At 35.7% G+C, this 26,181-nt stretch overlaps 1 protein-coding gene across 3 annotated transcripts; it reads left to right on the top strand.

The window, feature by feature from the left end:
* Positions 1-267: 267 nt before the first annotated feature.
* LOC103714920 (putative methionine--tRNA ligase) lies at positions 268-25,415 on the top strand. Of its 3 annotated transcripts, none has more exons than XM_017844685.5 (17): positions 268-692; positions 819-963; positions 7,596-7,749; positions 7,867-8,022; positions 8,172-8,402; positions 8,568-8,711; positions 9,793-9,883; positions 12,742-12,848; positions 12,944-13,058; positions 19,578-19,696; positions 19,835-19,900; positions 19,995-20,123; positions 20,229-20,372; positions 20,479-20,599; positions 22,497-22,723; positions 22,836-22,937; positions 24,973-25,415. In XM_017844685.5, exons 1-17 carry the CDS (start codon positions 572-574, stop codon positions 25,201-25,203), a joined length of 2,403 nt encoding a protein of 800 aa, XP_017700174.4. In that variant the 5' UTR covers positions 268-571; the 3' UTR covers positions 25,204-25,415. The 3 variants fall into 3 exon arrangements, with proteins under 3 accessions (XP_017700174.4, XP_038983352.3, XP_088557277.2); XM_039127424.3 differs by having other exon boundaries at positions 22,485-22,723; XM_088701151.2 differs by lacking the exons at positions 268-692; positions 819-963 and adding an exon at positions 3,419-7,327 and having other exon boundaries at positions 22,485-22,723.
* Positions 25,416-26,181: the final 766 nt, after the last annotated feature.

Here is a 26,181-nt window from a genome sequence, read left to right as displayed (position 1 = left end):
CGAGGTCGTGATGATCACAAGTGAGTGGGTGGAATCTTGCACACACAGGAGCATTTGGGCTAGTGATCATCCTAAGGAAGAGCCTCGCAGAAGCTTGGCCAACCCAAAATCTGATATCCTGGCAACAAAATTCTCATCCAGCAGTATGTTCTGAGGCATTATCTTTGGGCACTTTGATGAGCACCTTCCCTCCGACATTTCCCGTCCTCCCATTCGACAGCGGCAGCTTCTTCTTCCAACACTCCTCGTTCCTATAGACCGCGACCGCGCATAAGCAATCGCTCAAACAGAATGATCGGCACTTCTCTTCATCCACCAGCGTGTAATGCTCATCACAAAAGCAGCGAACTTCTCGGATTCGGGCTCAAATTTAAACAGACTTCATTTTAAATTCGGGCTCGGGCCGAGCACCTCGGCCCGTTAACAGCCCTACGTCTTTCTTATGAGCTGTTAGGGTCTTTTGTTTTCAGCACTGCTTTCCACGGCAACTTCTAGGGTTTCCACTGCTTTCTTATGAGTTGTTAGGGTTTCCACTGCTTTCCACCACCACCTCCTCTTCGGCAACTTCGCAATGGCAAATTCTCCGGCGAAGAACGCTCTCAAGCTTCCGGTCCCCGGCCGCCGGAACATCCTCATCACCAGCGCCCTCCCCTACGTCAACAACGTCCCCCACCTAGGCAACATCATCGGCTGTAATTTCTCCTCACATTTCTCAATTTCTTGGCCTTTTCCCTTTTTGTTCCATCAAATTTTCTTTTTTTTTCCTGGAATTTTTGTTGCTGTCATTGGAAAGATGAGAGCTTTTTGATTCATTGCAGGTGTTCTGAGTGCCGATGTGTTTGCTCGTTACTGCCGACTTCGGGGCTACAATGCTATTTATATTTGTGGAACGGATGAGTATGGGACAGCCACAGAGACCAAGGCTATGGAGGAGAATTGCTCACCGAAAGAGATATGCGATAAGTTAGTGCCTACCAACATTCACCTTTGAATTTAGTTATACTGTTTTAGACCTTATACTTAAATCTATAATCTAGAGCTGTAAATCTATTCTGTTTGTAATAGTCTGTGGTATTTGAACGTGTTCTAGATTTTAGATTTTGAATGCTATCTGAATATTGAATCAGAAAGAAAGCAAACACAACTTTTTCTTTTAATTCATGTGCATGTACCTCTGAATGAATCTTAAGTTGCATGGTAGAAATTGCATCCAACTTGTTGTGACCAAAGAACTGGTCGTAGCTGAAATATGGAAAGTTGATATTAGAAAGTGCATGACTAGATTTTCTCCAACTTGGCATAGGTCCAGCTAGCCGATGCAATCAGTATTTGAATGTTGAGTGGTCAAGGTAGGAGTTTCACTAAAGGAGCTAGAGGGAGTGGTTTTAGATACATACGTTTAGACATAGTGTTGGTAAAGCTTCTCAAAACAAGCTTGGTCTAAAATGCCTGCTTGAAATGATGATTTGTGGTAACCATGTGATGCATATGGGCACTGAGGAATCACGCTCATTGTTTGCTGACAAGAGTCAAAATTATGTCTAAGAAGCTTTGTTTCTGTAATTGGCATTTGTTTAGTCTCCTCCCCCTTGTACCTTAGGTGCTAAAACACTAGCAAAGGCAGTGTATAAGAGCATTGATTGCTACAAGACAAGCATCCTTGTGAAGCTTTATATGGCATGAAAAGGACTCTAGGATAGATCTTCTCAGGTACAAGTTTGACAATGTAAATTATAAATTTTGATCATAATATGCCTAAAGCAGATTTGCGTAGGCATAACTAGCTAACTCTATAGTTGAGAGCTTATACCAAAATTTTATTATTTCAGCATAAGACTCTTGAAATCTAGAATTACCATGGCATTCATGTCCATCCTTATGTCTCAGTAGTAGTCTTGTCCAAAAGTATTTCTAGCTTGAGGGACACTGAGATGCCAAGATTTCTAGGAGCCTAGGTTCAAGGTCTGTGTCTTGAAAATATAAAAAATGATAAAATTCATGTTTTACCTAACAAGAGAAATAGTGCTCACAATTTTTTGTACCTCCTATAAGGAGGAGGAAGAAGAAGACTAACCTATGAAGAATCTGTGAGTTGAAACTGCAATTTATCATGCAAGAAGTAGGGATTAGGAGGACAAAGAAGTGGAGGACTTAACGGTGAACAAGCTTATAGTTGAAACCCTAATCCACTGCTTCTACATTGTCTTTCACCCTCTATTCTTGGTGAACAAGTCATTTTTTCTTTTCTTCTTAATTCCTTAGCATTACTTGATCAATAACGTTGGACTTTGGCTTTTAGTGGGTTTGGTGCATGAGGTGTGCCTTAATGTGTTCTAGGGGCATCACCTGATGGGAGCTGAAGTGCTAGAGATGGGCCTTGTGCCTGGGAGTGTCTTAGCGCACATTTCACATGGATCCTATCCATTTTTGCAATTTTTCAGTTCCATAAAAGAAGGATGAAGAAGTTGATTGGGTCATATGATAGGTCTATTTTTGGGAATTCTGTTGCACGTGAGTAATTCATTCACTTGGATATTAGCTTTCAATATTTAGAAATTGCCTTTTGCTAAAAATTTCATGGAGCAAGCTGGGTATCTGTTGTGCCAGTGTTAAATCTATTGTATGGAGTCAAAAGTTAAAGTTGATCATTTTTGTATTCATCATTATGCTTGACTTATTATGATCGTAAACTCATTTTCAATCATATTTGACACATTCAATATTTTTATATCTGAAATGATTTCTTCTTTCCATGGGCCAAGGATGCAAATTGGAATCACCTTTTAGGATCAATTTAATGCAATTCGACCCTTAGGCATTGCTTAGAACCCAGGATAAAGGGTGTTTATCCCTAGTTTATCTGATAAATCTTGCCAAATGCCAGATTTTGGGGTTAGGATAAGTAATATCCGACAGCTCAGTCAATGCCTTTGCTATCCCATATAAACCAAGTTTAATTTCTATCAAAAGAAAACCATCGTATAAATTTAGACCTGGGTTAACTTGGTTTAAACTCTCTCTCATCCATGCCATTATGAGGAGAAATGACTGATTTAGCCCTTTGATATATAATACTAATAATGTGATGATATAATAATGTTGTACTAATATTATTACCTAAACAATATATAATATATGCTATCATAACATTATCTTATATGTTACATTATATGCTGCACTATATTATATTATATTATGTTAAGTTATATTGTCTACGAAAGTATTTTACAATATAGTATTATAAAATGTAATATTTATTATGATATTATATCATATTCTATTGAATATACTATTGTATATATTAGAAATATATCATATCATTATGTAATTCATATATTTTGTAATATTATGTACTGTATCATATATAATATTATACTATATAGTATGTTGTATAACGTTATATTCATATTGTCGTATTATAAAATGTTATGATATTGAATAATAGAGATTGGAAGGTCAAACTTGTCCAATTTCATAAATATGCACCTATTCCCCAATTATCATCCAGTAACATCCAAGCAACATTTGCTATCCCGATCAACATCCAAACAGAAAACCAAAAATGTGCAATTGTCACTTAGAAACATTTTATCCCAAACAAAATATAACGCTTATCCTAGCTACATCTGGTATAATTAGACCCACGTGGTTTAACTTATTCATGTTCTTAACTAAACCTTATTTTAGGGTGCAATTTAGTGGAGGGTGTCTAGATTAATTGGTCAACTAGTGGAGGGTCATGGAATGGTTTTTCAGCGAACTCTTTTCACAAACGACATTTTGGGTACTTTTAGTCCATACTTTGTGATTAGAACCTTCTATGTGATCTGACATGGACACTTTAAGCTTCACGGGGAGTCTCAAATTTGATAATTTTGATCAAACTTCATGTGGATTGACTAATAAAGATTGTTCTTCTTTTTCCTAAAAAAATACCGAGATTGTTGATAAGACCTTAAAGTTTGTAGGAAATCATATAGTTTTAAAATGGCTACTATTATAAAATTTAGCATTTAGGTTCAAAAGATCTCTATAGTTATGTAACAATGTTATTGGAAAAATCATAACAGGAAATGAAAGAAGCCTAATGTCCTAAGCTTACAAAGTCAAATAAAAACAACCCAATAGATCAATGATAGAGATACTAATTTGGTGGTTGATCAAGGGGGCAGAGTATTAAATAATCCAAATTCATTGAATGATGAATAAACCAGGTAAATTGTTTGAAATATAAATCTGAAACTCGAGGAAACTAGCTTGAAGATATTAAACAAAACTTTATGGAGTTCAAGTGATCAAATTTCATAGTGAAACAAAGAACTCGGCTAGCTGTTTTTGCACAGTACATGTTGGTCTGGTAAGTCCCAATGCTACCTAGACATGAGACATGAATGTCAAGTGTCCAGGTGTCCTGAAGAATCAGAGACAGCAATTCTAAAAAAAGGGAATATGGGGACACAGCTAATAAATAAATAAATAAGAATAAAAATAAATAAAAAATGACTTAATAAGTGAACTTGGATGTAAAATAGGTATTTTGGTTTAATAATATCCCAATCTTCCTCAAATCTTTAGAAAGGTTTTGGTACCTTATAAAAAATGAAAATGGAAGAGAATAATACAGTTTAGTGGTATAAAAGTGCCACGTGTTTGGCATGGTGGGTTCTTTAAAACACTAGCTTCTAGGCATTTCTTTGGGCCTCCTATTAGTTTGACATCACAAAGGAAAAAGTTTAAACCCTTTGCAAGGCATGAGTCCTGGTTCAGCTTCTATTTCCCTTTCTTGTCTTCACCTGTCAAGCTGAGAAGAAAATGAAGGGGTAAAGTCAAAACAAAGAGACTAGAGAAGAAAGGAAGTGCTTGATGCTTTGAGGTAATAAGGAAGGTACACTGTTCCATTCTTGCCTATCCTCTCTCCTTATTCCTTTCTTTTGTAGGTTAATCGGGTTTAAGAGATGAGATCCAGAACCTTATCTTTCTTCTTTTATTTTTTCTTTTGTTAAGAAACCCATCTTGGCTTCTGTCACAGCAAGATTGGGTGCAGATGGTCTTTCATCTGATTTTGGAGTCCATGGGTTAGGATTTTGGGTGAGGCATGGGAGCCCAGGAGGCGTGTCCCCAGCATATCACAACATATCCGGGGTGTCGTGCCGTGTCCCCATGGGGACACGGCAAAAACCTCAAACCCCATGTTCGGTAACACTGGTTACACCAGCACTTGAAACCATTGCTATGTGAAGGAACACCTATATTTGGTTCGAACTTGCTTAGTCCACTCAAACTGTCTTCTTTGAAAATGAATCTAGACATCTTAGCTCCGGAGTACTGCAATCCATATTTATACACAGCTCAGTTCATGTATGATATTCTAGTAGGGTCGTGCATTCTGCAGGGCTAGGCGATGACTCTTACGTGACCCTGCTTTCATTTAAGACAAGTTTGGCTAGGAAGCAGTTGGATCAGGCTGAGCTTGGCTTGAAAAAAGAAAATGCTTTTGCTGGGACCTTCTGAGCTTTATAGCCTGGTTTTGCTTGGCCCACATATGAATTCTGGTGAAAAAATAATCAATGCATTTGTTCAGGTTGTACCATAACAAGGAGGAAGTTTGATTAAACTTGCATTCCAAAAATATAAAAATAATAGAACTCATGGAACATTTTTTTAGCAAATAGATATAGAAAAGTATTTTAGCAATCAGTGATTGGATTATTTGTATGCTGAAAATAGGCTTGTTTTGCCTAAGTTTCTTAGTTTTGCCAACTCAAGCATAACTGATTAGAATATGGTTGAAGCTTAGGCTGCATGTTGGCTGAGCTTGGGCTGTTCTCTTGCAAGACAACCTAAGGCCCCAAGACGGCCTTTATTTCACTCCGACCCTATTTATATGCACCTTGAAACTTGCCACTTGGACTAGCCCAAACAAATCGACTGACAATACTAACAAAACCTGGCCTGTTGCTTTCTGCTGCTATTTCCCTTGAAGAAGAATCTATTCTTTAAGTGCCGGCCTCAACTATATTGACCTTTATCAAATATTGCGTAGAATTGTGGTTTCTGTTTCTCATTTTATTTGTTTTTTTGGTAAAGGTTTTATTGGAACTTAACAAATAATATGTACCATACAATGTTATAATGCAAGTTTTACTAAATTGATAGTTCTTATAATATCATGCTAATGTGCCAAACATAATGAAGGCCTTTAAATGAAATTAATTGCAAGTTCTGCTTGCCTAGTTACTTTAAAATTTAAAGATGTGTTTGATGCTCTGATTTTCATCTTGATTGTTCTATAATTGACTTGTCCAGCAATATGAAAGGAGTTCTTATCAAGAGAAAGGAACTTGTGCAAATAGTAGGATAATGCATCATTGTACTAATATGTTGCTATTGCCATAAATTGTCAATGACATATCAAATTCCTTGAAACATGTGTGAAGTGTCATCGCCAAATGCGCATTTGTATATCAAGCATCATACTAATGTTCCACTGGTTTCATGCTATTTATATTGTATCCGGTACTGTTTTTGAAACTGACACAATAATATAAGTAGGATACTAATTAACGTGCTTACTTTATATAGCTTGGCCTTTTTCCCCCAAGTGTTACATTTCCTCTGTATAATCAATTCTTTTCTATTGATGATGCAAACAACAATAGGTAAAATGTTAAAAAAAGAGTCAAAAGATACATTCGATCGGTTTAGAATTGTTTGACAATTTACATAGTTTCTTATTAGAAACTGCTCAATTTTGGAAGATATGATAGCTATCAGATGACTTCATACCATGCTTTCTAGTCTATGTTCAATGTTCACTCAGTAACAATGGATAAGAATAATGACTAATTAAAATCGTACTAGGTTTCCATGTTTCTTACTGCAGACATGTCGGGTTTTTGGTCTCTGGTGGAAATGCCTATTTGCTATTGTAATGCTTATGTTGTATTCATTCTTTATTTGTTCTATATGGCAAAGCATATATGATATTTATGCAATTTAATATGCAGATTTTGATTTAAAACAGGGGACCGAGTTTACATATGAAGACTCCATGTTTAGCCTGCTGAACTTGCCCAATATGCAGAATTATGCTTCATTAAAATTTACCCGAGCCTGCTCGCCACTATCCATTCCTGATCTGCATCCGCAACCTGCAATGCCATGCTCGTGCTTGCACAATTAACCTGCATGCTATGCCATCTTTGTGTTTGAGTAAATTGCCCTTCTTTGAATCTTGAAGAACAATAGCACGATTAAAACTTGAACTACTGCCAAAGTGGGGCGGGATGCCAACCACCATGCCACTTGGTTGTTGGCTTATAAAAATGTAATCTTTTTCATTATTTTTTGTTGAACAAAGTTCACGTATATCAGTATATGTATATACTTACTCAATGCCATGAACTTGTATTGTTGAAATATGTTATATTGTTTCCTTAATTTTCAGTTGCATCTAATAAAAAAAAACTGTTAGATTTTGCTTTTGAAATGAAAAGAAGTAAGAGAAAATGAAATATAAAGAAAGTTCACCATATTTATTTAAGTCTAATCTTGCACTTTTGCTACTCTTGAAAATGCTGTTCCTGCCTATGCAGATACCATGCAATTCACAGGGACATTTATAAATGGTTTGACATAAGCTTCGACAAGTTTGGACGTACATCCACACCACAGCAGACTGACGTTTGCCAATCAATATTTCACAAATTGATGGAGAATAGCTGGCTTTCTGAAAACACCATGCAGCAAGTATGGTGATAGCTTCAGCATGAGCATTGAGAATTCTTTCTATTCATGCGTTGCCTGCATCTGTCTTTTTTCTTGTTTTTTAGGTACTGATTCCCTCTAGCTTTGATTAAAATGTAGCTTTACTGTGATTCATGCGAACGCTTCTTAGCTGATCGCCTTGTGGAAGGTACATGCCCTACGTTGGATTGTAATTATGAGTCTGCACGAGGAGACCAGTGTGAAAAATGTGGGAAATTGTTAAATCCAACCGAACTGAAAGATCCTAAGTGCAAGGTAAATTTCATCTGTTAAGATTCTTATTGCATTTCTTTCCTTTGAGTCTTAAAAATTGTATCTTTTACTAGATTTTGTGTCTTAGAAGTGTTAAATTTTTGTTCAAAAATATCTACACCATTCCTTACCCAAGCTTATTCTCCTTATAGGTATGTCAAACTACTCCCCGCATTCGTAATACAGACCACTTGTTTCTAGAGCTCCCTCTGCTAAGGGATAAACTAGAAGAATATATCAACAATATGTCAGTGGCCGGATCTTGGAGCCAAAATGCTATCCAAGCAACACATGCATGGCTGAAGGAGGGATTGAAACCTCGCTGCATCACAAGGGATCTTAAATGGGGTGTTCCTGTTCCACACGAGGAGTACAAAGATAAGGTGAGACAAAATAAGATGACCATGTTGAACATTTTGAGAAGATGTTTCTATCAGGGGTGTAGATATTCATCTGATTCATTCAGAAATTATGCTAGAATAATACTGGAGTCGATTTTTATATTGAAGTATGAGTGATCAATTATTGTTGGTGATATTGTTGTCCAGGTATTCTATGTCTGGTTTGACGCCCCGATTGGATATATCTCAATTACGGCATGCTACACCACGGACTGGGAGAAGTGGTGGAAGAATCCTGAAAATGTGGAGTTGTATCAGTTCATGGGCAAGGATAATGTGCCATTTCACACAGTAAGAATAGTTTTTAAGTCGTCCTTTTTTTTCCATTCTTTCTCTTGTGATCAGTAATTGCATTTTACATTCTTGTAGTGGACTTAAAGAAAGACATTTTTGACAGTTCACCATATTGCTTATTGGATATTCACTTTATCTGCAATATTCGAAATCATGTCTCTCTCCTTCAGATAGTAGGTTATGGTTTAAGAATGTCTGTCTAATTGGATACAATTTCATATTTTTTTAATAATTCAAATTACTAGAACTTTTTTTTAATAATTCAAATTGCTAGAACAATCATTCCTAAAATCGCATATTGTAAGAAAAGTGCCCTAAGCAGTTGGTCTAAGGGCTCTGTATTCTGTCAGCTGGATCTCATAAACTCATGTATATTAAGTGCATGTGTATATTAAATTCTTCCATGTCGTGCACACGACAAGGTAGATATTTGTGGTGTAACATGAATGCACCAGTAGATTTCGGAATAGTGCATCTTTCATTCATAAACAACCTTTTATTGTATCTCTGGTACATCCTCACTTTTTATCAAATTTTCTTCAACCATTATGAATATTAAATTTCTTATCTAATATCTACTCTTCACTACTTCTTAAACATCCAAATAGTTTAGTTAGCTAGCTTGCTCTATTCCTGAGGTAGATCATAAAGCATTAAATTCAAAATGGTTTTTTTAACTTTCAAATTATAATAACGATAATATATAAAACACACACAGAATCACTCCCCATCTTGGTCCTAATTTAGTACTGGATCAATTCTTCTTTTTGTGCATTTTTTTGCACAATTAACTGAAACTATGCGACTTACTCTTCTGTATAAACTTGCACTTTCTTGACTTAACACCAAAAGTGATATGTGACTTGAAATAAGTTAACATCAACAATATTGAGTAAATGCCATTAATGTCTTTTTTACCAAAAAATGTCATTATGTTCTGTCTGTAGCTTTTTTTTCGTAACATACATGCTTTCCAACATAATGGACACATGTCAATAATTAATTCTAGCTAGTAATTTATATTTCATTACTATTAGTATATATTTCTTTTTACTGAATCTTAAAGTGTTAATTCTAGGTTATGTTTCCTTCTACACTTCTTGGAACTGGTGAAAAGTGGACGATGATGAAGACTATAAGTGTCACAGAATATTTAAATTACGAATCAGGTATTTTTAAGTAGCTATTTGCTTTGGTTTATGTATAGTTGTTCCCAAACAAGGGAAACATACTCCTAAGTCCTAACCGTGTTATTGAATGTTGCAAAGCCTATTATTCTTTTTCCTGGGATCAATATGTGGTCCCTTACCAAAGAAAAGAAGAATTTTTGGTTGGTTGCTTACCACCATAGGCATGTAGGAGCCTAAATATCTACTAACTGATATATGCACTCCTGACTGTCTTCTGAAAAATCCCTTCTCCACTAATTGAACACTTGGTACTCCAATATCTGCTAACTGACTTACAAATTCCCAAGTCTCTTCTGACAATTCCCTTTTCCGTTCAATGAGCACTTGATAGTTCATCCACATCCAAAGTAAAAGACGAACAACTTTACTTCCGGTTGTTGATAGCAATCATTTCACCTCAACTGACATTATCAAGGTGATTTCCAAGTCCAAGGTGCAGAACACCCTTGGATCTGGCCCTCACATAGCTTGAACGAACCTGTAATCAATTAAAAATCCATGTAAAATATTGAAAAAAAATTGTTGCACTCTGCTATGATGGATGAAGAGACTAGTTGCTTCATGTGCACTCAGTGTGAAGGGATATATACTCTCTGGACAATCTTGTACCCTGAATAAGGAGTAGTAATTTGCCTTAATCGTTCTACTCTCCATGCTTTTCTTGTCTTGAATGAAGTGAGGAATCATCATAGAAGTCCCAACATACTAATAATCTCAATATTGTTCTTGACAATGTGGATATAAGGGAATTGGAAACTATAAGTTGAAGTTCTTCCTTCTCATCAACTGAAATTACTGCCTAACTTTCTCCTTCCTGAAGTCTGGCTCGGTATCATTTAAATGCACAGAACAAATCTCTTAAAAAAGAACTTTTTGTTCTTTTTCCTCCAAATCCCTGTGTTCTTAAAGGTAATTCCTTCAGAAAAACACTACCTCATTATGATCATCATAGAGGTCCTCCATCATCCCAATCAATTCTGAACATGTCATGCAAGTCCATTTCATTCCTTTAGCAATCTTATGGTAAGAGTTGTATTTATATCTTTTTCCTAGTCACGTTGCTCCAGAGAATTACTTTCAAGTATCTCCTTGTTGGTAACTAAAAGTCAAAATGATCCTCTTTAATCTTTCTTCCATGGGCTGAATTTCATATATGTCTTTAAACTTGTGCTATTAAACTTTTTCTGATAACTTAGTCTTACAGTTATCCCTCTTCTCAGAAAAAAATAGTTGTCTATCCTTTTTCTACAATCTATAACTTCATAAATTACAGAATTGTAATTCCTTTTTCATCAAACTTTATTGAAACCAGCAGTTTGCATGATCAAACGACTTGAGGTGATTTCAATCAATCTATATGAATTTTGCAAAAAGTGGCTCAATTTATGTTTTTCTTTTTGTATATTTGGATCACTCATACATTTTTTCAGGAGTTGCCCCGTTTTGAAATTTTAGGATGCTTTTGCTCCTGGCCCTAGTAGATGCACTCAAGTTGTATTTAAGTGGAGTTGAGTTCATATATTCTTTTTATAGTGAATGCAGATTTTCTGTAGGGAACAATCACATTTATTGTAAATGAATGCACATATTTGTTGGGTGCTGAATCCACATACTTTAAATATTCAATGGCTGGATTATTTTCATGGAGCAAGGGCCAAAAGTGTTTGAAAGTTTTGAAATTTGATTATTCTTGCCAAAACAGAAGGAAAGGAAAATAGTGGCTCAAGCTTGCAAAAAGGGGACTAAAGTGGTCTGTTTCACAAAATTCCCATCTTCTTCACCTTTCTGATGCTCAAGGGTTGGGCTCTGTCTTACTTTTTGCTACTTATAGAATAATTAGAGGCAATCCTTCTTATACTGTCCTCAGTTGTACTAGAAGACCAGTGACCCTGTACATCAAATAAAGGACTCCTAAAAACAGCTGAATATTCTGCCATCTAATACTGTGAAAGGTTTATTATCTTTTCAATAAAAGGCTGTTGCAATATAGACCATCAACAATGCATCAGATTATAGGCTGAGGACTTGCTGATCTAAAATCATCATCTATATTGACTATGCACAGTTGGGCACACACACACTTATACTTAAATACGTACACCTCAATCCAGTCTTCTGCATCAAAAACCTGGATTCCGACACCAGATTGCACACAAATACTCGTCAATACCTCAAAAATTTTCCTTGTTAATCAAGGAGATTATTTATCATAGTCACACATGCATGCCGCAAGCATACACAGTTCCGACAAGTCCATCCTGATGTATAATTGTCCAAGTTGGTATAACGAATGATAAATACCATAACCATAATCATCCAATCTTTTCCCAATTTCGTATTGTGATATGATCTGGTCCCATGCCTGAAGAAAAAAGAGGGCTGACATCAGTTTGACAGCTGCTCGTATGTTGATAACTATGAAATGGATCCAAATTTGGTATTATGAATGAGAAATGCTCCATTGTTGTAGTTTGCTCAATTCCCCAAAACATTTAGTTCTTTTATTTATTGTATCTTAGGAGAACAATGTGATGCATAATGTCAACATTCATAAATTTTGTCTAAATTATCTCCAGTCCAGATTGCACACTGACGTTCCATATTTCTTTTCATATCTGTACATTGTAATTTGGTTATCCTTGTTTTTTTACGCTCTGATAATAAATTTTCTTAAAATGATGCCTCCTGCTTTTTCTTTGTCAAGGATGAGAGCTGTAACATAATGCTACAATTTTTTGTGCATTTTCAATGACTTTTGATATGTCAGTACTGTGACAGCTGGATATGTGGCATGTGAGATTTTAACCAGCATACATGTTCCTTCCTTGGTCTTGCAGGAAAGTTTTCCAAAAGCAAAGGAACTGGAGTTTTTGGTAATGATGCAAAGGATACGAAGATTCCTGTGGAAGTATGGAGATACTACTTGTTAACTAATAGGCCTGAGGTGAGTTTAGTCTTACGATTATTCAGAACTGTTCATTTTTCCCATTGTCTCTGTACTTGAGATCTAATTCCTATTATCTAACTTTTGTGTTTCAGGCATCAGACACTTTATTTATGTGGGCAGACTTGCAGGCTAAGCTAAACAGCGAGTTGCTAAATAATTTGGGCAATTTTATTAATCGTGTATTGAGTTTCATTGCCAAACCTCCAGGTTGGTTAGCTGACATGTTAAATCAATATGCCTATAGTATCTTAGGACATTGAGTACAATGTATCTAAAATTTGGTCATAAAAGCATCTTAGACGATATCACCATTTTGCTCAAACATCAAATCTGTTAACAATTTTTGTAAAAATGATATTAAGTGCTGATGCATGTTCTGATTTGCCATGGTGGTTACAGATATTTGTCTGTTTTACGCTATGCAAAATTATATATTCATAACATGCCTGGAGCCACTATGCACAACAGCCTTTCTTTGTTTCTCAACATCATGACTTGATGCTTGTATAAGCAACATGGTATGACCTAATGATGGTCTCATTTATTTTAATGGGTGAACTTTTGCAGTTAAATTGCAATCTGTATTGCTATTGTTTGCAAAAATACATGATCAAGTTTAGTATGTTCAGAAACATTATATGAAACAAAAAAGTTGATTTGTCTGGCTGGCTAATTTCTGATTATTCCAAGAACTTTCATAACTACTTGATTTATTGTGAATGAGAACTACCTTTCTTTTGACTGCATCTAAAGCTTAAAATTATTGTTACATAGCCTAATGCTTTGCAAGGTCAACCAAGATTTGCTCTTGGAAGACCTGAAATCTGTCTTCTGTTTCATTTGAGTGCGTAAAGTCTCATCACTTCACTACTATTGCTTCTGAAAGAAATGAAAGGGGTCTGCAAGAGGGAAACAGAAAAAAGGTTGGGGGGTGGGTGTGACACAGTGATGTATATGCTTCATGTGTGAAGTTTTACCTTAAGCTTCTGTCATAAAATCCTGCTTATTCTTTCTGGGCAGTGTGATTGCTTGAATTCCATCATGTCACCTTCGACCACACACCTGTTGCAGAGATCTAAGTATCTAAGTATAGGTGTTTGGTTTGAGCTTATAAATCTTATAGGTTCCTGTTTGAATTCAGGTCGTTTAACCCACTCAGGTCATTCAGAGAATTAAGAGTTTGCTTTGCAATGGGCAGACTGGTGATTACTACAGATATGACTAGTTGCTTCTGGTAAACATAGGCTTAAAGCAAGTCTTTTTGGCCTCTCCTAGAAGCCACTTTTAGATATTGGGTTAGGTCTGGGCTTAAATCTAATTTGTTTCACTCAAATTCAAGGCACTGAATCCACTTACACCATTGTTGAAAATACAGAGTATTGAGTATTTGCTTTGACATGTGCAAAATCATCTAATAAGTATGAGTGGTAGTTCCACATAAGCATAAGCATAAAGCTTAATGCCTTAATGTTTTGACTTCTCTTACAAACCACTTTTTCCTCATGATCATTGTGTGTCAACAGGAGCTTATAATTATTATATTTGTGTAGTACATTATACCATAAAAGCTATATTCTTTATGCAATGCCAACATGCTTGGATTTGACTATCACTTGCTAACTCAAACTTATCATGGATAGTGTTCTAGCTGATATGTAGGTCCTACCAACCAAGCTAACAAGGTTAGATTGCCAAGTTGGACTGGGTAAATTTTCTATGCATCATAAAGGCCTTTAACATTATTCTTAAAAACTTTAGAAGTATTTGAAAACCTTAAGAAGATGCTCGATGCCACTTTTGCAACCACCGGAGAACAGCTTATTAGAGGCTGAAATAAAGATGCAGTTGGGCAATAAATCTGTATGGCCAAAGAATATGAGTTAGTGAATTCTTTACAGCATTTTCTTGGGTCATATTTTTCTAATAATGTAATAACGTAATGACCTATTTATAGCAATACCTTGTGTCTGGCGATTTTTTCTTTATTACTTTTGGAATTATATCATTTCACTATATGGTATTATAATCAGAACATTTTCCATCATGTTGATAACTTTTTACATGGTATGATCTTATAGTAAAATAATGCTTTTCTGGGTTTGACCTGTTTTGGTTGACATCACTAAGAGAATATTAAGTACTTCACTTATTTAAGCCTAAGATTGCGGAAATATGATCCAAATTAAAATATTAAATATTGATCATGAAGCCTAATTGTGCATGTGTAATATATTGTCTGGTTTGTGACATTAATTGTTAGGAAGGAGATGAATTTGAACTTACCATCTTGTCTAAAGTCTTCATTGCTTGCACTTATTTGCAAGGTGGCAAGTATGTGTGTATGTTTAGGAAGGTGGTTAGGTGCATAAACAGTTGGACTTGGTCCAGCTTTAAGCAAAATCCAGATCTTAATCCAATAAATTGATCAAGTTCAGATTTTATTAGATCCAGTTGGGTTGGAATCCATAATTTAAGGGTTCAAGTGCATGATGGGGATTGTGGAGGCCCAGTGGTGGCATATGGTGCCTCAAAGGTGATGTGGCATTCTCAAAAAATATTTTGTCTTTCTTTTTTCTTTTTGGTGTTGTTACCAGGAGGTACTAAACTATATTGACCTGTGGTGAATCAGTATGAGTTATATGCACTGAGATGGGCTGGTGGGTGTTGAGTTTTTGTGTATCACATGTCATGACATATGAGTGCCTAGTGTCAACACCAGCCTGGCATGGCACGATTGACATTGACCAACATGAATGCTTGTGATTATCATATACATAATGACTCTACGCTAACTCAAAGTTGTTTATTATCAATTTTCTCCAAGATCTTTGATTTTGGCACAAGCAACCTTATAAAAGTGGAGCTATCAATTGAATAACTAAAATATTTATGTTTGCTCTATTGTTTCATCGTCATAGGATTTCAAGTAGTTTGACATAATAGGGACCAATTGTCATAGCCTTTTGTACCCATTATATATGCTAAGAATCCTTATATTGATAATTTTTATCTAAAATCTAATAATTGCATATGCAGATTGACATGCAGAATGAGAACTTGAACTGCGAATGTTGGCATACGTGAAATTTGTGTAATTGCACTATACGTAGCTATCTACTCGTGCATGCAAATTCTAATTGGATCATTTATTGGCCCATCATTTCTGATGCGGGTCACATTTGGGCCTGTTCTCATTAACTATTTATCATGGGAATCTGGTTGTCAAGTATGCAGGGAATATTTGTTAAAAGGAGAACTAAGTAGATTAAGGTTGACTAGCAGGGTGGGAGGTGGATTCAGTTTTGCTTATAGGGTGTGGCATGGATTTAACTTTAGTTTGATTCCTTTTCCTTTTTTGTTAACAAACCTGATAACAAACTGATTTCTTTGGCCTCAACCTTCAGTTGCAGTCCTCATGGTCATTTCTATCTATAATCGGGCTTAACCAAGATGCTAGATAGGGGTAAGCAATATGAGTGTAGTTGCATATCACTAACATAGCCAAAGTACAAGATCTTATCCTTAAGCTATATAGAAATGAGTTATTTTCCCAATATTTTAATTTGAAAAAGTAATCCTAATAACATTACTCCATTTAAAATTTAAAATTTAAAATATTTGTATAATAACTCTAACTATATCTCTTTCTTGAAAAGTTCAAAACTTGCCAGACTCCTACAGAAAAAGTAGATTATGATATTGTTGGACTTTGAGAATAATAATAACTCTAATTAAACTTCTTTCTTAAAATGTTTATAACATGCTTCTAACTGAAAAAAGGTTTAAAACATGCAAGACTTCTATAAAAGAAGGGATTCTAACATTGCTTAAATTTGAGAATAAGAAGTAAGAATGGAGAAAATATGCAGGAAAGGACCTACTCTTACTATTGAACTAACAGGTTGGAAAATATGAATCAAGAGGCAAAAGCAAGATATAATGCATAAGAAGAAATAGTTAATTGTGAATATTTTTTTAATATTTTTAAATTCAGTTATTTTAATTCCAAAAAATCTAATCAGATTACTCCATTCAAATTTAAAATATTTGTATAACAGTGCTATTAGATCTCTTTGAAAGTTTAAAACATGCTAGACTTCTAAAAGAAAAGATTCCGATATCATTGGACTTTGAGGATAATAATAACTCTAATTAACTTTCTTTCTTAAAGGTTCTAAAACATGCTAGACTTCTATTGAAGAAGGGATTCTAACACTGCTTACCTTTGAGAATAAGAAATAAGAAAGGGGTGGAAACGGTATCGAGGAAAAGACCCACTATTACTGACTTCAGAACTAACAGGTGAAAGAAAATATGAACCAAGAAGCGGAAGTGAGATATAATGCATAAGAATAAAAAGGATAATTATGAATCAATTATTTTTATATCTGTTTAAACTTTAGATTTTAATTAAATATTCCAAATATAGAATCTTTGGCAACTCATGCATCTGCATGTGCATTACAACTAGTATTCAGAAAAGTGCTTCGGGGGCACGGTAACACCTTAAGTTTCCATCATATATTTGCTGGTATTATTTTATATTGGCTTAATCGACAATGTGAAACCACAGTTTATAGTCTGTGTGCATGGACTCCTGTGTCCACCTCAGAATCTGTGTTGGATACGTATCTGCAAGTTGACTCATGTCAAACTCTTAAAAATACTTATCAAATTCTTTATTTCCAGTGTTCAGGGATCACTGCAGAGTTGGTTTTTCTGACAATAAGTTGGACTGGCTATAATGATGCTTGAAGTAGGCTTTTATTGTTTCTAGAGCATGATTAAATCTGCATGTATTAGAACAACTTTGCAGAAATGTCAAGTTTCTTGTATCCTTGAACTGATTTTAAAATATTGATTGAGAACATGTATATTTCATCTCTTAACAAGTGATTTCCTTTAGTGATGTTTGAAGTAGGTTTTATTGTTTCTAGAGCTTGGTTAAGGATGCATGTATTAGAACAACTTTGCAAAAATGTTAACTTTCTTGTATCTTTGAGCTAATTTTAAAATTTTATTAAGAACATGTATATTTAATCATCTTAAAAAGTGATTTCTTTTAATTTTTTATATAAATATTTAGAAAACCTGAAATATGTATGTTCAATTTAAACTTATATTTTTCTTGTGCCTGTGGAGTATGTCAGGTTTCAGCTTGTTAGCCATTAAATCGTTGCAAGTTCTAAGATAACCATTCAGTTATGCCACATAAATTACACTTAACCGTTGTACAACTGAAGAAATGACTTGAACTTTTTTTTCTCTCTCTCATGCATTGTTTCTTGCTTGCTCTCTTTCCTCCAGAAGAGCATAGTTGGGGCATTTATATCTCTTTGCACTAATATATGCTTCCTTCAATTTCTTACTTCACTGCTGTGCAAGTGCATTTTGGTCATTTTCATTGAATATGATGTCTCCTAAGCCCATAATTCTATGGATTATACCTAGAGAAATTTTTGGGCTCTTAGTTTCACCTTAAGATGATGTATACAATATCATGGGAGTAATTAGGTGATTATATGGAAAACGTTCTGTTGCATTGTTGAGGCAGCAATATCCTTCACCAGTTCACCTTCTAGGTAATGCCATCGTGTGGTTTCAACCAACGTAGAGATGGACTCTGCTAATGATGGGACCCAGCCTGGTACTCGAAAAACTTGGGTACCATTTCACTGAAAGCATTTCTGAGTAACAAAAACAACCCGAAAGAAGCAGATTTAACTTGCCTGAAATTACTGCCTATAGGGGTCGACTACCAACCCAGGCAAAATACATCACTCATAAACATGACTGATTAAGTGCTAACCTTGTCTTTTCAGTACTCCTGTCTATGAGAATTGTGCCATGTTTAAGCATGTCTACTATCTATAACTGAAGAAATTTAATTTTTATTTCTTGTGAATTATCACTTAACCTGGTACCTAGGAGTCATTGCCTCCTTTGAACCCAATCATTTCTGTTCAATGGTTAATATTTTCACATACTTTTAAAGTGGAAAGCTTGTTTACAGTTGTCCACTCACAGGCATAATGTGCTATAATATTTTGAAATATAAAATCGAAACATGCTATTAATGATCTATTCGATGGTACACATATAATCTGGTAGTAATTGCAATTTTCATTTAGGAATCTTTATTGACAATTTGGCAGCATTTAATATTTTGGACTCAAGCAAAACTTATTGGGAAATTAAGTTAGCTATTTATTAAAATGAAACTTACCTCAGCTTCTTTCAACCTTCATTGTCGAGGATATTTTTAATGTTGATAATTTTGGATGATGCATCTTCCTAACTAACCATTGTTAATCAGTATGCTTGCAAGTATTTTTTTTCCCATTTAGTTGACACAAGGTAATCTTTCTATCCAGTACTTTAGTTTCTCTACATTGTGGAGTTCCAAATCATGTTGAGTCGAGTGTAATCATCACTCTTTTTGTGTGAGACATCTTAGTTAACATTTCTATCAAGACAAAGTCCAAATTATTATTCTGGAAATCTTGTGTCAACACAGTGTATACATCTCTATTAATGGATTTAACCTTGCTATGAATTACTGATAATAGTACATTTTTTTAATTGCAGAAATCAATGAGCTTGCTTATAAATTGCTTATATGGTGTTATATTTTGCATGCTGGTCGTCATTTCGTCATGCATGGGAAGTGAAATTCTATAGCTTCATAAAATGCAATACTTACTACTTGATTGTCCTCTTTTGCAGGAGCAGGATATGATTCTGTCATTCCTGATGCTCCTGATGCAGAATCACATCAATTAACTAAGTCTTTAGCGGAGAAAGTTGGTAAATTGGTTGACCAGTATCTTGAGGCTATGGAAAAGGTCTCTGAGTCTATTTATATTCAACATGATGATGCTATTTCATGATGTTGAAACCTTCAAATTGCATCAGTTTGGGTGCTCTGAATTATTCCTTGTTGACCAATCTGATCACAAAACATGGTATGTGTTATATGACAGGTTAAGTTGAAACAAGGTTTAAAAACTGCAATGAACATATCCAGTGAGGGAAATGCATATTTACAAGTAGGTTTTGTATCATTTCCTGCTCTTTCTTTTTCGTAGGTGCTACTTATTTTCATTGCGAACCTGCTACTTTTCTTTGGATTATGCAATGTAGGAAAGCCAATTTTGGAAGCTTTACAAAGAAGATCCATCTTCATGTGCAATTGTGATGAAAACTTCAGTTGGACTTGTGTACCTTCTCGCATCTTTATTGGAACCTTTTATGCCTTCCTTTTCTGTTGAAGTAAGTGACTTTGCCCCTTTTACAAGCACCTTTTATGCAGTTAAATCTTGTATATTTTGAGGTACTATAGTGTGAGCTGAACTGTGTTTTCTGCTGGCATGAAAGGTACTAAGGCAGCTTAATATAGCACCAGAAACACATCTTTCATTTTGTGATGAGAAAGGAGAAACTGAGAAGGCAAAAAAACCTTGGGATTTCCTACCTTCTGGTCACAAAATAGGGAAACCTGGGCCACTATTTAAGGAACTCGTATGTATAATTTGTTGTTCAGATGTCATTCCATTTCTGTCCTTATTAATTTTGTACATCAGTTCAATTAATTGTTCACAATCGGCAACGATGCACATTCTTACAGAAAGATGAAGATGTGGAATTCTTTAGAGTGAAATTTGCTGGCAGTCAAGCTGATAGAAAAGTAAAAGCAGAGGCTGATGAGAAAAAAATTGCTGAGCAGCTCAAAAGAACAAAAATAACAGGTAAAAATTTTTATATTTCTAATTCTCATCCTTTTAAGGAAATTGTTGGTGAGGAGCTTTTATTCATTGCCTGAATAATGCAAGATTAAGATTGAGGCCTTAAGTGGAATGAATGACCATGGGACATCGTGGACTGCAGAGCTATCAATTTTATCTTCCATGTTCTTTTCTATGAAGTTGGTAAAGATGCCTTTCCCAGAATTAGAGCATAATGGATTTAGTAGAAAGGTACCTTTGGATTCTTGAGGGGTCACCAAGTGCTTTCTGTACATGAGGGCAAGTTTTATTGGATAAAATTAAGCGACAATCTTGTGTGGCGTGATGATAATAAGGATGGATTTGACTCATAAAATGACTTACAGCAACAGGAATTCTGAGATTAGTGTGTAGTAACTGAAAACAAGGAGTTTGAAATGAGTAACTTAGGGTTAAGCTCATGCATTGTACCAATGGAGGTCAAACGTTAGAAATATTTCTGTGATGGTATACTAAGAGTCTTCATATTTTGTGTTTGCTGGAAAAGAACAAGTCTTAAATTTGTGATAGGGTTTCTCAGTTGAATTTGGAGAAAATATCTTAAAAGGGGACTATCACTTCAACATGAAAAAGTGACCAAGGATTTACAAAGCCAACGCCCCAAATAGATGAAATAAGATTTTTCTTTGGTATATTGTTATGATTTTGGCGTAAATAACTTATAGAATGGAAGCTATAAGACCAATATCTTATATGCTGATTTAAGGTTGGATAGACTTGATCGTAAGAGTGTATATCTTGTGTCTTTTGCTGAACTATTGAAACTTTTCTCTTTGCTAAATAATCCAGCTCATAAAACTAGGAACTGGAGTAAGTGCAAGAACAGGGATGTGGAGCTCTGATAAATTTTATGATATAGAAGCATCTAGGAAGTATATGTATAAAATTACACTGGATGTCACAAAATAATAAAAGATTATTATTTTTGTTTTGCATCTCAAATAAGTGCATGATAATTGATGGATTTACAAATACTACATTAGGTTCCAAATATTGGCCAGTTCTTTCATTTGAGAAGTGGGATCACTTTCTTGGCCAAGGCAGTGGCAAATGTCTCAACATCTAGGTTTTTCTGAGCAAACAGGGTTAAGTAGTCAAAACAACTGATTTTCGAATTGGTTGATGGCTACAGCAAGACCACGGTCTGGGGGATCAAGACCAAGCTGTTATCCAGGAGTGCAGAAGTTTCTGTCCTTGGCAAGCTAAAATTTGCAAGTAAAATGTAAAATAGATCAATGTAATGGCTTTGCCCCAATAAGTAGTATGCCTCATAATTTACCCATTAGACCTGATTTGTTTGATGTGTTGGTTCCTAAACCTTAGCAGGATGCCATGGGGCAGATTTATTTCTTGCTTTTTTCTTACCCTGAGGCAAGATCCACCGTCTCGGTACTGGACCTCATACCAGTACCACCCTATTATAGTGTCGTTATGGGGTATGATGCAAGATGACGAGGCGTACTGAGTGTTGGTACGGTACGAGACTGCATACTGGTATAGTATGGTACCGACCTGTATGACGAACCTTGTCCTGAGGTATTTTATAACCAAAAATAAACGTGATATATATATATATATATATATATATATATATATACTTTGATGAAATGGTGGTTGTGGGAGTGGATTCTAGAGTGGTTAAGAAACCCTAGGTGGAAAACTTTAGCTATCAAGACTGAATCAGTTACAGATTTGCATGTATGTAAAAACATTGCACACGACTACTATGGACCATCTCAAAGGCAAGTAAATTTTGCTGCCAACTCATCCTTAATTTGTGCTGATTGAATCCATCTTATTTACATATTTTGTTCAAAAAATATAGAAGATTGCTAAGCTTTATATGTAGTTGGTACAAAAGGGATTGCAAAGGAACAACAGAGTAAGCCTGCTCGTAGTTCCAAGTCAAAGGCTTCTGAAACAGAAATTTCTATATCCAAACTTGACATTCGCGTGGGTCTGATCAAGAAAGTTGAGAAGCATCCAGATGCTGATTCTCTTTATGTGGAAGAAATTGATGTGGGTGAGGACTCAACTAGAACAGTTGTTAGCGGTCTTGTCAAATACATCCCTCTTGAAGAAATGCAGGTTTGTCCACCAATATATTATATTTCTTTCAGATGAGAAATTCTGGTTTGTCCTCCAATTCATTTTTACATGTGTTATACCTTTTTATTCATTCTAATTACTTAATGGGCAGAATCGGAAAGTTTGTGTTCTTTGTAATCTGAAACCAGCTACCATGCGGGGTATTAAATCACATGCAATGGTCTTGGCTGCATCAAGTGAAGATCACAGTAAGGTAAGATGTTATTCACCTTTTAGTTTTCAATTCTTTCATCTGATAACTTGCATGAGTCAAATCTTGGTTTATGGAAAGGCAATTGGGTATGTGCTCCTTTCGACTATTTCAATACACTGCCTCATATATTAACCATGTTAATGTAATTAAGAGAATTAGGCATCAAAATTGTATAGATGTTTTCAATATCTTTGATTATCTGTTAGTCATTTGAAAGCAGATTCTATACAATATGGATGAGTACGCAATATGGATGAGTTGGCTTGACCTACCTTGACTTGAGCTTGAGCCAATCTTAACCATTTAGATTTTTGATTGAGCCCATGATGGCCTTGGCTCACTCAAGTCTGGCTTGTTTATGCCCCTACATAACTATTGATCGAATCAGAAGGATTCAGTCATAGGTCACCTATTCAACCATATGGTCCACCAGAACTTTGAAATTATGATTTTTTTAGATCTTGTTAATTATTAATTATTTATATAAATATTAGATTAAATTATACATAATATACAAATTAGGAAAAATTCAAAACTTGTCAGTATAATAAATTTGCTTTTCTTCTAAGCTGTTATATATAAATCAGTAGTAGGGCGACCTTTTCTTCGGAAATTGTTGAATTGTTTCCTAGAAAACAAAATCCGGAGGGACCGAGAGAAGAGAAGAGAAATGGAACGGGAGTGAGAGAATAAAGATTGTGAGCTAGTTAGACAGAGAGACTGTGTGTGTGTGTTTGTGTTTGAGAGAGAGAGAGAGAGGGCGTCGCTCTGCTGGCTTGTTCTTGGTCTTCAGCTATCAAAGGGGGTTGAGATTAGAGATGGACTAGGAGGGGAGAGAGAGGGTGCTGTTGCTAGGCTTTGGCTGCTGAAAAGGTTGAGAGCAAGAGAGGAAGAGAGGGACTGGAAAAGGGAGAGAGGGAGGATGCCCTTGCTGAGCTTTGGCTGCTGAGGGAGCTGAGTTTAGTGGGGGAGAGAGGGACCTAGAAGGGGTTGAGAGTATCTGTAAATGAGAGTGCTTTTGCATCATCATGCTGCCGGGCTCCGGCTGCCTAGGGGGCTACGATAGAGGGATGGGGATCAAGAGGGACCTGGTGCTGCCAGCTGCCATTTGCCTTGCTCCAACCATCTTTTCTTTCGTTGTTCATGCCATGAAGAAGATGAGGTTGTTGAGTCATGGTGCTTCATGAGGGAAATCCCTCGAATTGAGTCAAAACAAACTATAATAGCGAATTGCTGGACCAATTTTTGTTATGTATAAAAGGCTACCCACTTTGCATGAACTTGGAATGGTTCAAGCAGCTTGCCAGTTTAACCGTTTTCCCCCCTCTCTACGGGGTTGTTAGATATAAGTCTTCAGATGAGTCCAGTTTACTGGGTATATTCAGACTGGAGGCTTGAACTATTTAGTGTTCAGCCTGGTTAAACCAGCTACCTTGATCCAGTTTTCAAAAACTTGCTATAAATTATGGTGGCTCATCCTTTTTCCTTTCGGTAGGTAAATATGGTAGATCATCAAACTAATAGTCCATAACAATGGTATTAACATCCACATGTTGCATAGTTTAATCATCATTCTAATCAATAGGCCACAACCCATACTCCATCCATTAATATCCTCATGCAAAAAACTAAAACCATTAATGATTAAAAGATCAATATTTGTGAGAAATAAAAGAAAAGAAAGCCCATCTTCTCATCACTAGATGTTCCAGGGAAGTACCTTAGGTGTATTCTTGAAGTATCCAAAGTCCTTTTCGAAATTCTGAAGTATAGTACACTTAGAAGTATAGGACACATATCCTAGAGGCATGCGTCAAATTTCCATATTTGATGTAAATCTGGTGGAGATATGGCATGCAATTTGAAGTATCGTGCTTGCCAGATTTGCTAACCTGACGTAAATAGATTTCCTGAAAACACCAGGGGAACAGCTATAGTTGCTCTGGAATCTCAGAAGGCATGAAACGGACAGTTAATTTCTTTGGATAACTTGTGAGGAAATGCGCCATTACACCTTTTATTCATGGAATTTCAGGTTGAATTGGTTGATCCACCGGAGTCTGCTGCGGTGGGAGAGCGAGTAAGCTTTCCTGGTTACTCGGGCGAGGCAGATGGTGTGCTAAATGCGAAGAGCAAGGTCTGGGAAAAGGTGCAAGCTGATCTGCATACAGATGCAGAGCGAGTAGCCTGTTACAAGGATGTGCCTTTCACAACTTCGGCAGGTGTGTGCAAGGTCTTATCCGTAGCAAGCGGTGCTATAAGGTAGATTGGAGATTCTTTATTCATCCGGAACACATTTCAACAGATTTTGCCCTTGATTATTGTTTATTGTTGCAATATATTGTTGCAGTAAACTATTTCATGTAGTTTTAGACTGGTAATACAATTTTTCCCTAGATAAGAATCATGAATGGCAGATGGTTTTGGATGTTTCGAAGTTTGTCCTATGATATGAAATGGCCAAATTTTTCACACCAATGAAAACTGTTAATGTGTTGGATTGCAGGGGTTTTTTTTTTTTTTTTTTCATATTCTGGATGTACAATTCAGTTTCGATAGTCATTTTCTATTTTAGTTAGAAAATGCAGTTGGGTGTTTGGGGTTCTATAAGTGATCAAGGGGAACATGCAAGCATGGGATAAGCAATGTTTTGGAAAAGCTGGAGACAGTTTAGATACGCAAAAATGAACTAAATTTTATTCAAGTCTCGCTCCAGATGGATCTCCTCAATGCTCGAAATCTGATTCAAATCCAATATAGTATCTATGGATACATAAGAAATGTATTGATTTGATTCAGGTCATAATCCATATTGGATTCCAAAATTTATTAATGGAGGGCCAAACACGAGGAATAGAAGAATTACATATGAATGTACGAAAGGAATTTTATTCTGTGAACCAGACTCTGATTCTGATGACTTCGGTGAACAATGGGCAACTCGTACTACTAAAATCAGCGGATACTGAGCCTCTTCCTTTCATTTTTGGGCTGCTCTTGCTGGCTCTAGGTTCTTGTGAGGGGGGAGGGATTTTTTCCAAATTCTTGGAAACGCCATCTGATTCTATCCATCATCTAGGAACCTTTTATTCTTATCAATCACCTTTAAATTTTTAGGGCTTAAAACCATATATTTTGACTAGGTACATTTCTTATATATATAGTCGAACATGCCCTCCTGAATTGAGTGGTGTTTTCCGCTCATGATTGTATGATTCAGTCAATTTTGAGAGAAAGTGTAAAG

This window comes from Phoenix dactylifera, chromosome 7, assembly GCF_051530095.1.
Source record: "Phoenix dactylifera cultivar Ajwa chromosome 7, Ajwa_hap1_PhDact_Kaust_v1.1, whole genome shotgun sequence".
Lineage (NCBI taxonomy): Eukaryota > Viridiplantae > Streptophyta > Magnoliopsida > Arecales > Arecaceae > Phoenix > Phoenix dactylifera.
Note: the sequence above shows the minus strand (reverse complement) of the source record. Positions and strands in the feature narration are given on the sequence as shown.

What these genes read in the sequence shown, in the direction of transcription:
- LOC103714920 (XM_039127424.3), top strand. Translation starts at nt 572, where the DNA reads ATGGCAAATTCTCCGGCGAAGAACGCTCTCAAGCTTCCGGTCCCCGGC. An exon ending in TTTCATTGCCAAACCTCCAG is followed by an intron (nt 13,059 to 19,577) that starts GTTGGTTAGCTG and finishes CCTCTTTTGCAG; the next exon opens with GAGCAGGATATGATTCTGTC. An exon ending in CAAAAGAACAAAAATAACAG is followed by an intron (nt 20,600 to 22,484) that starts GTAAAAATTTTT and finishes CTTTATATGTAG; the next exon opens with TTGGTACAAAAGGGATTGCA.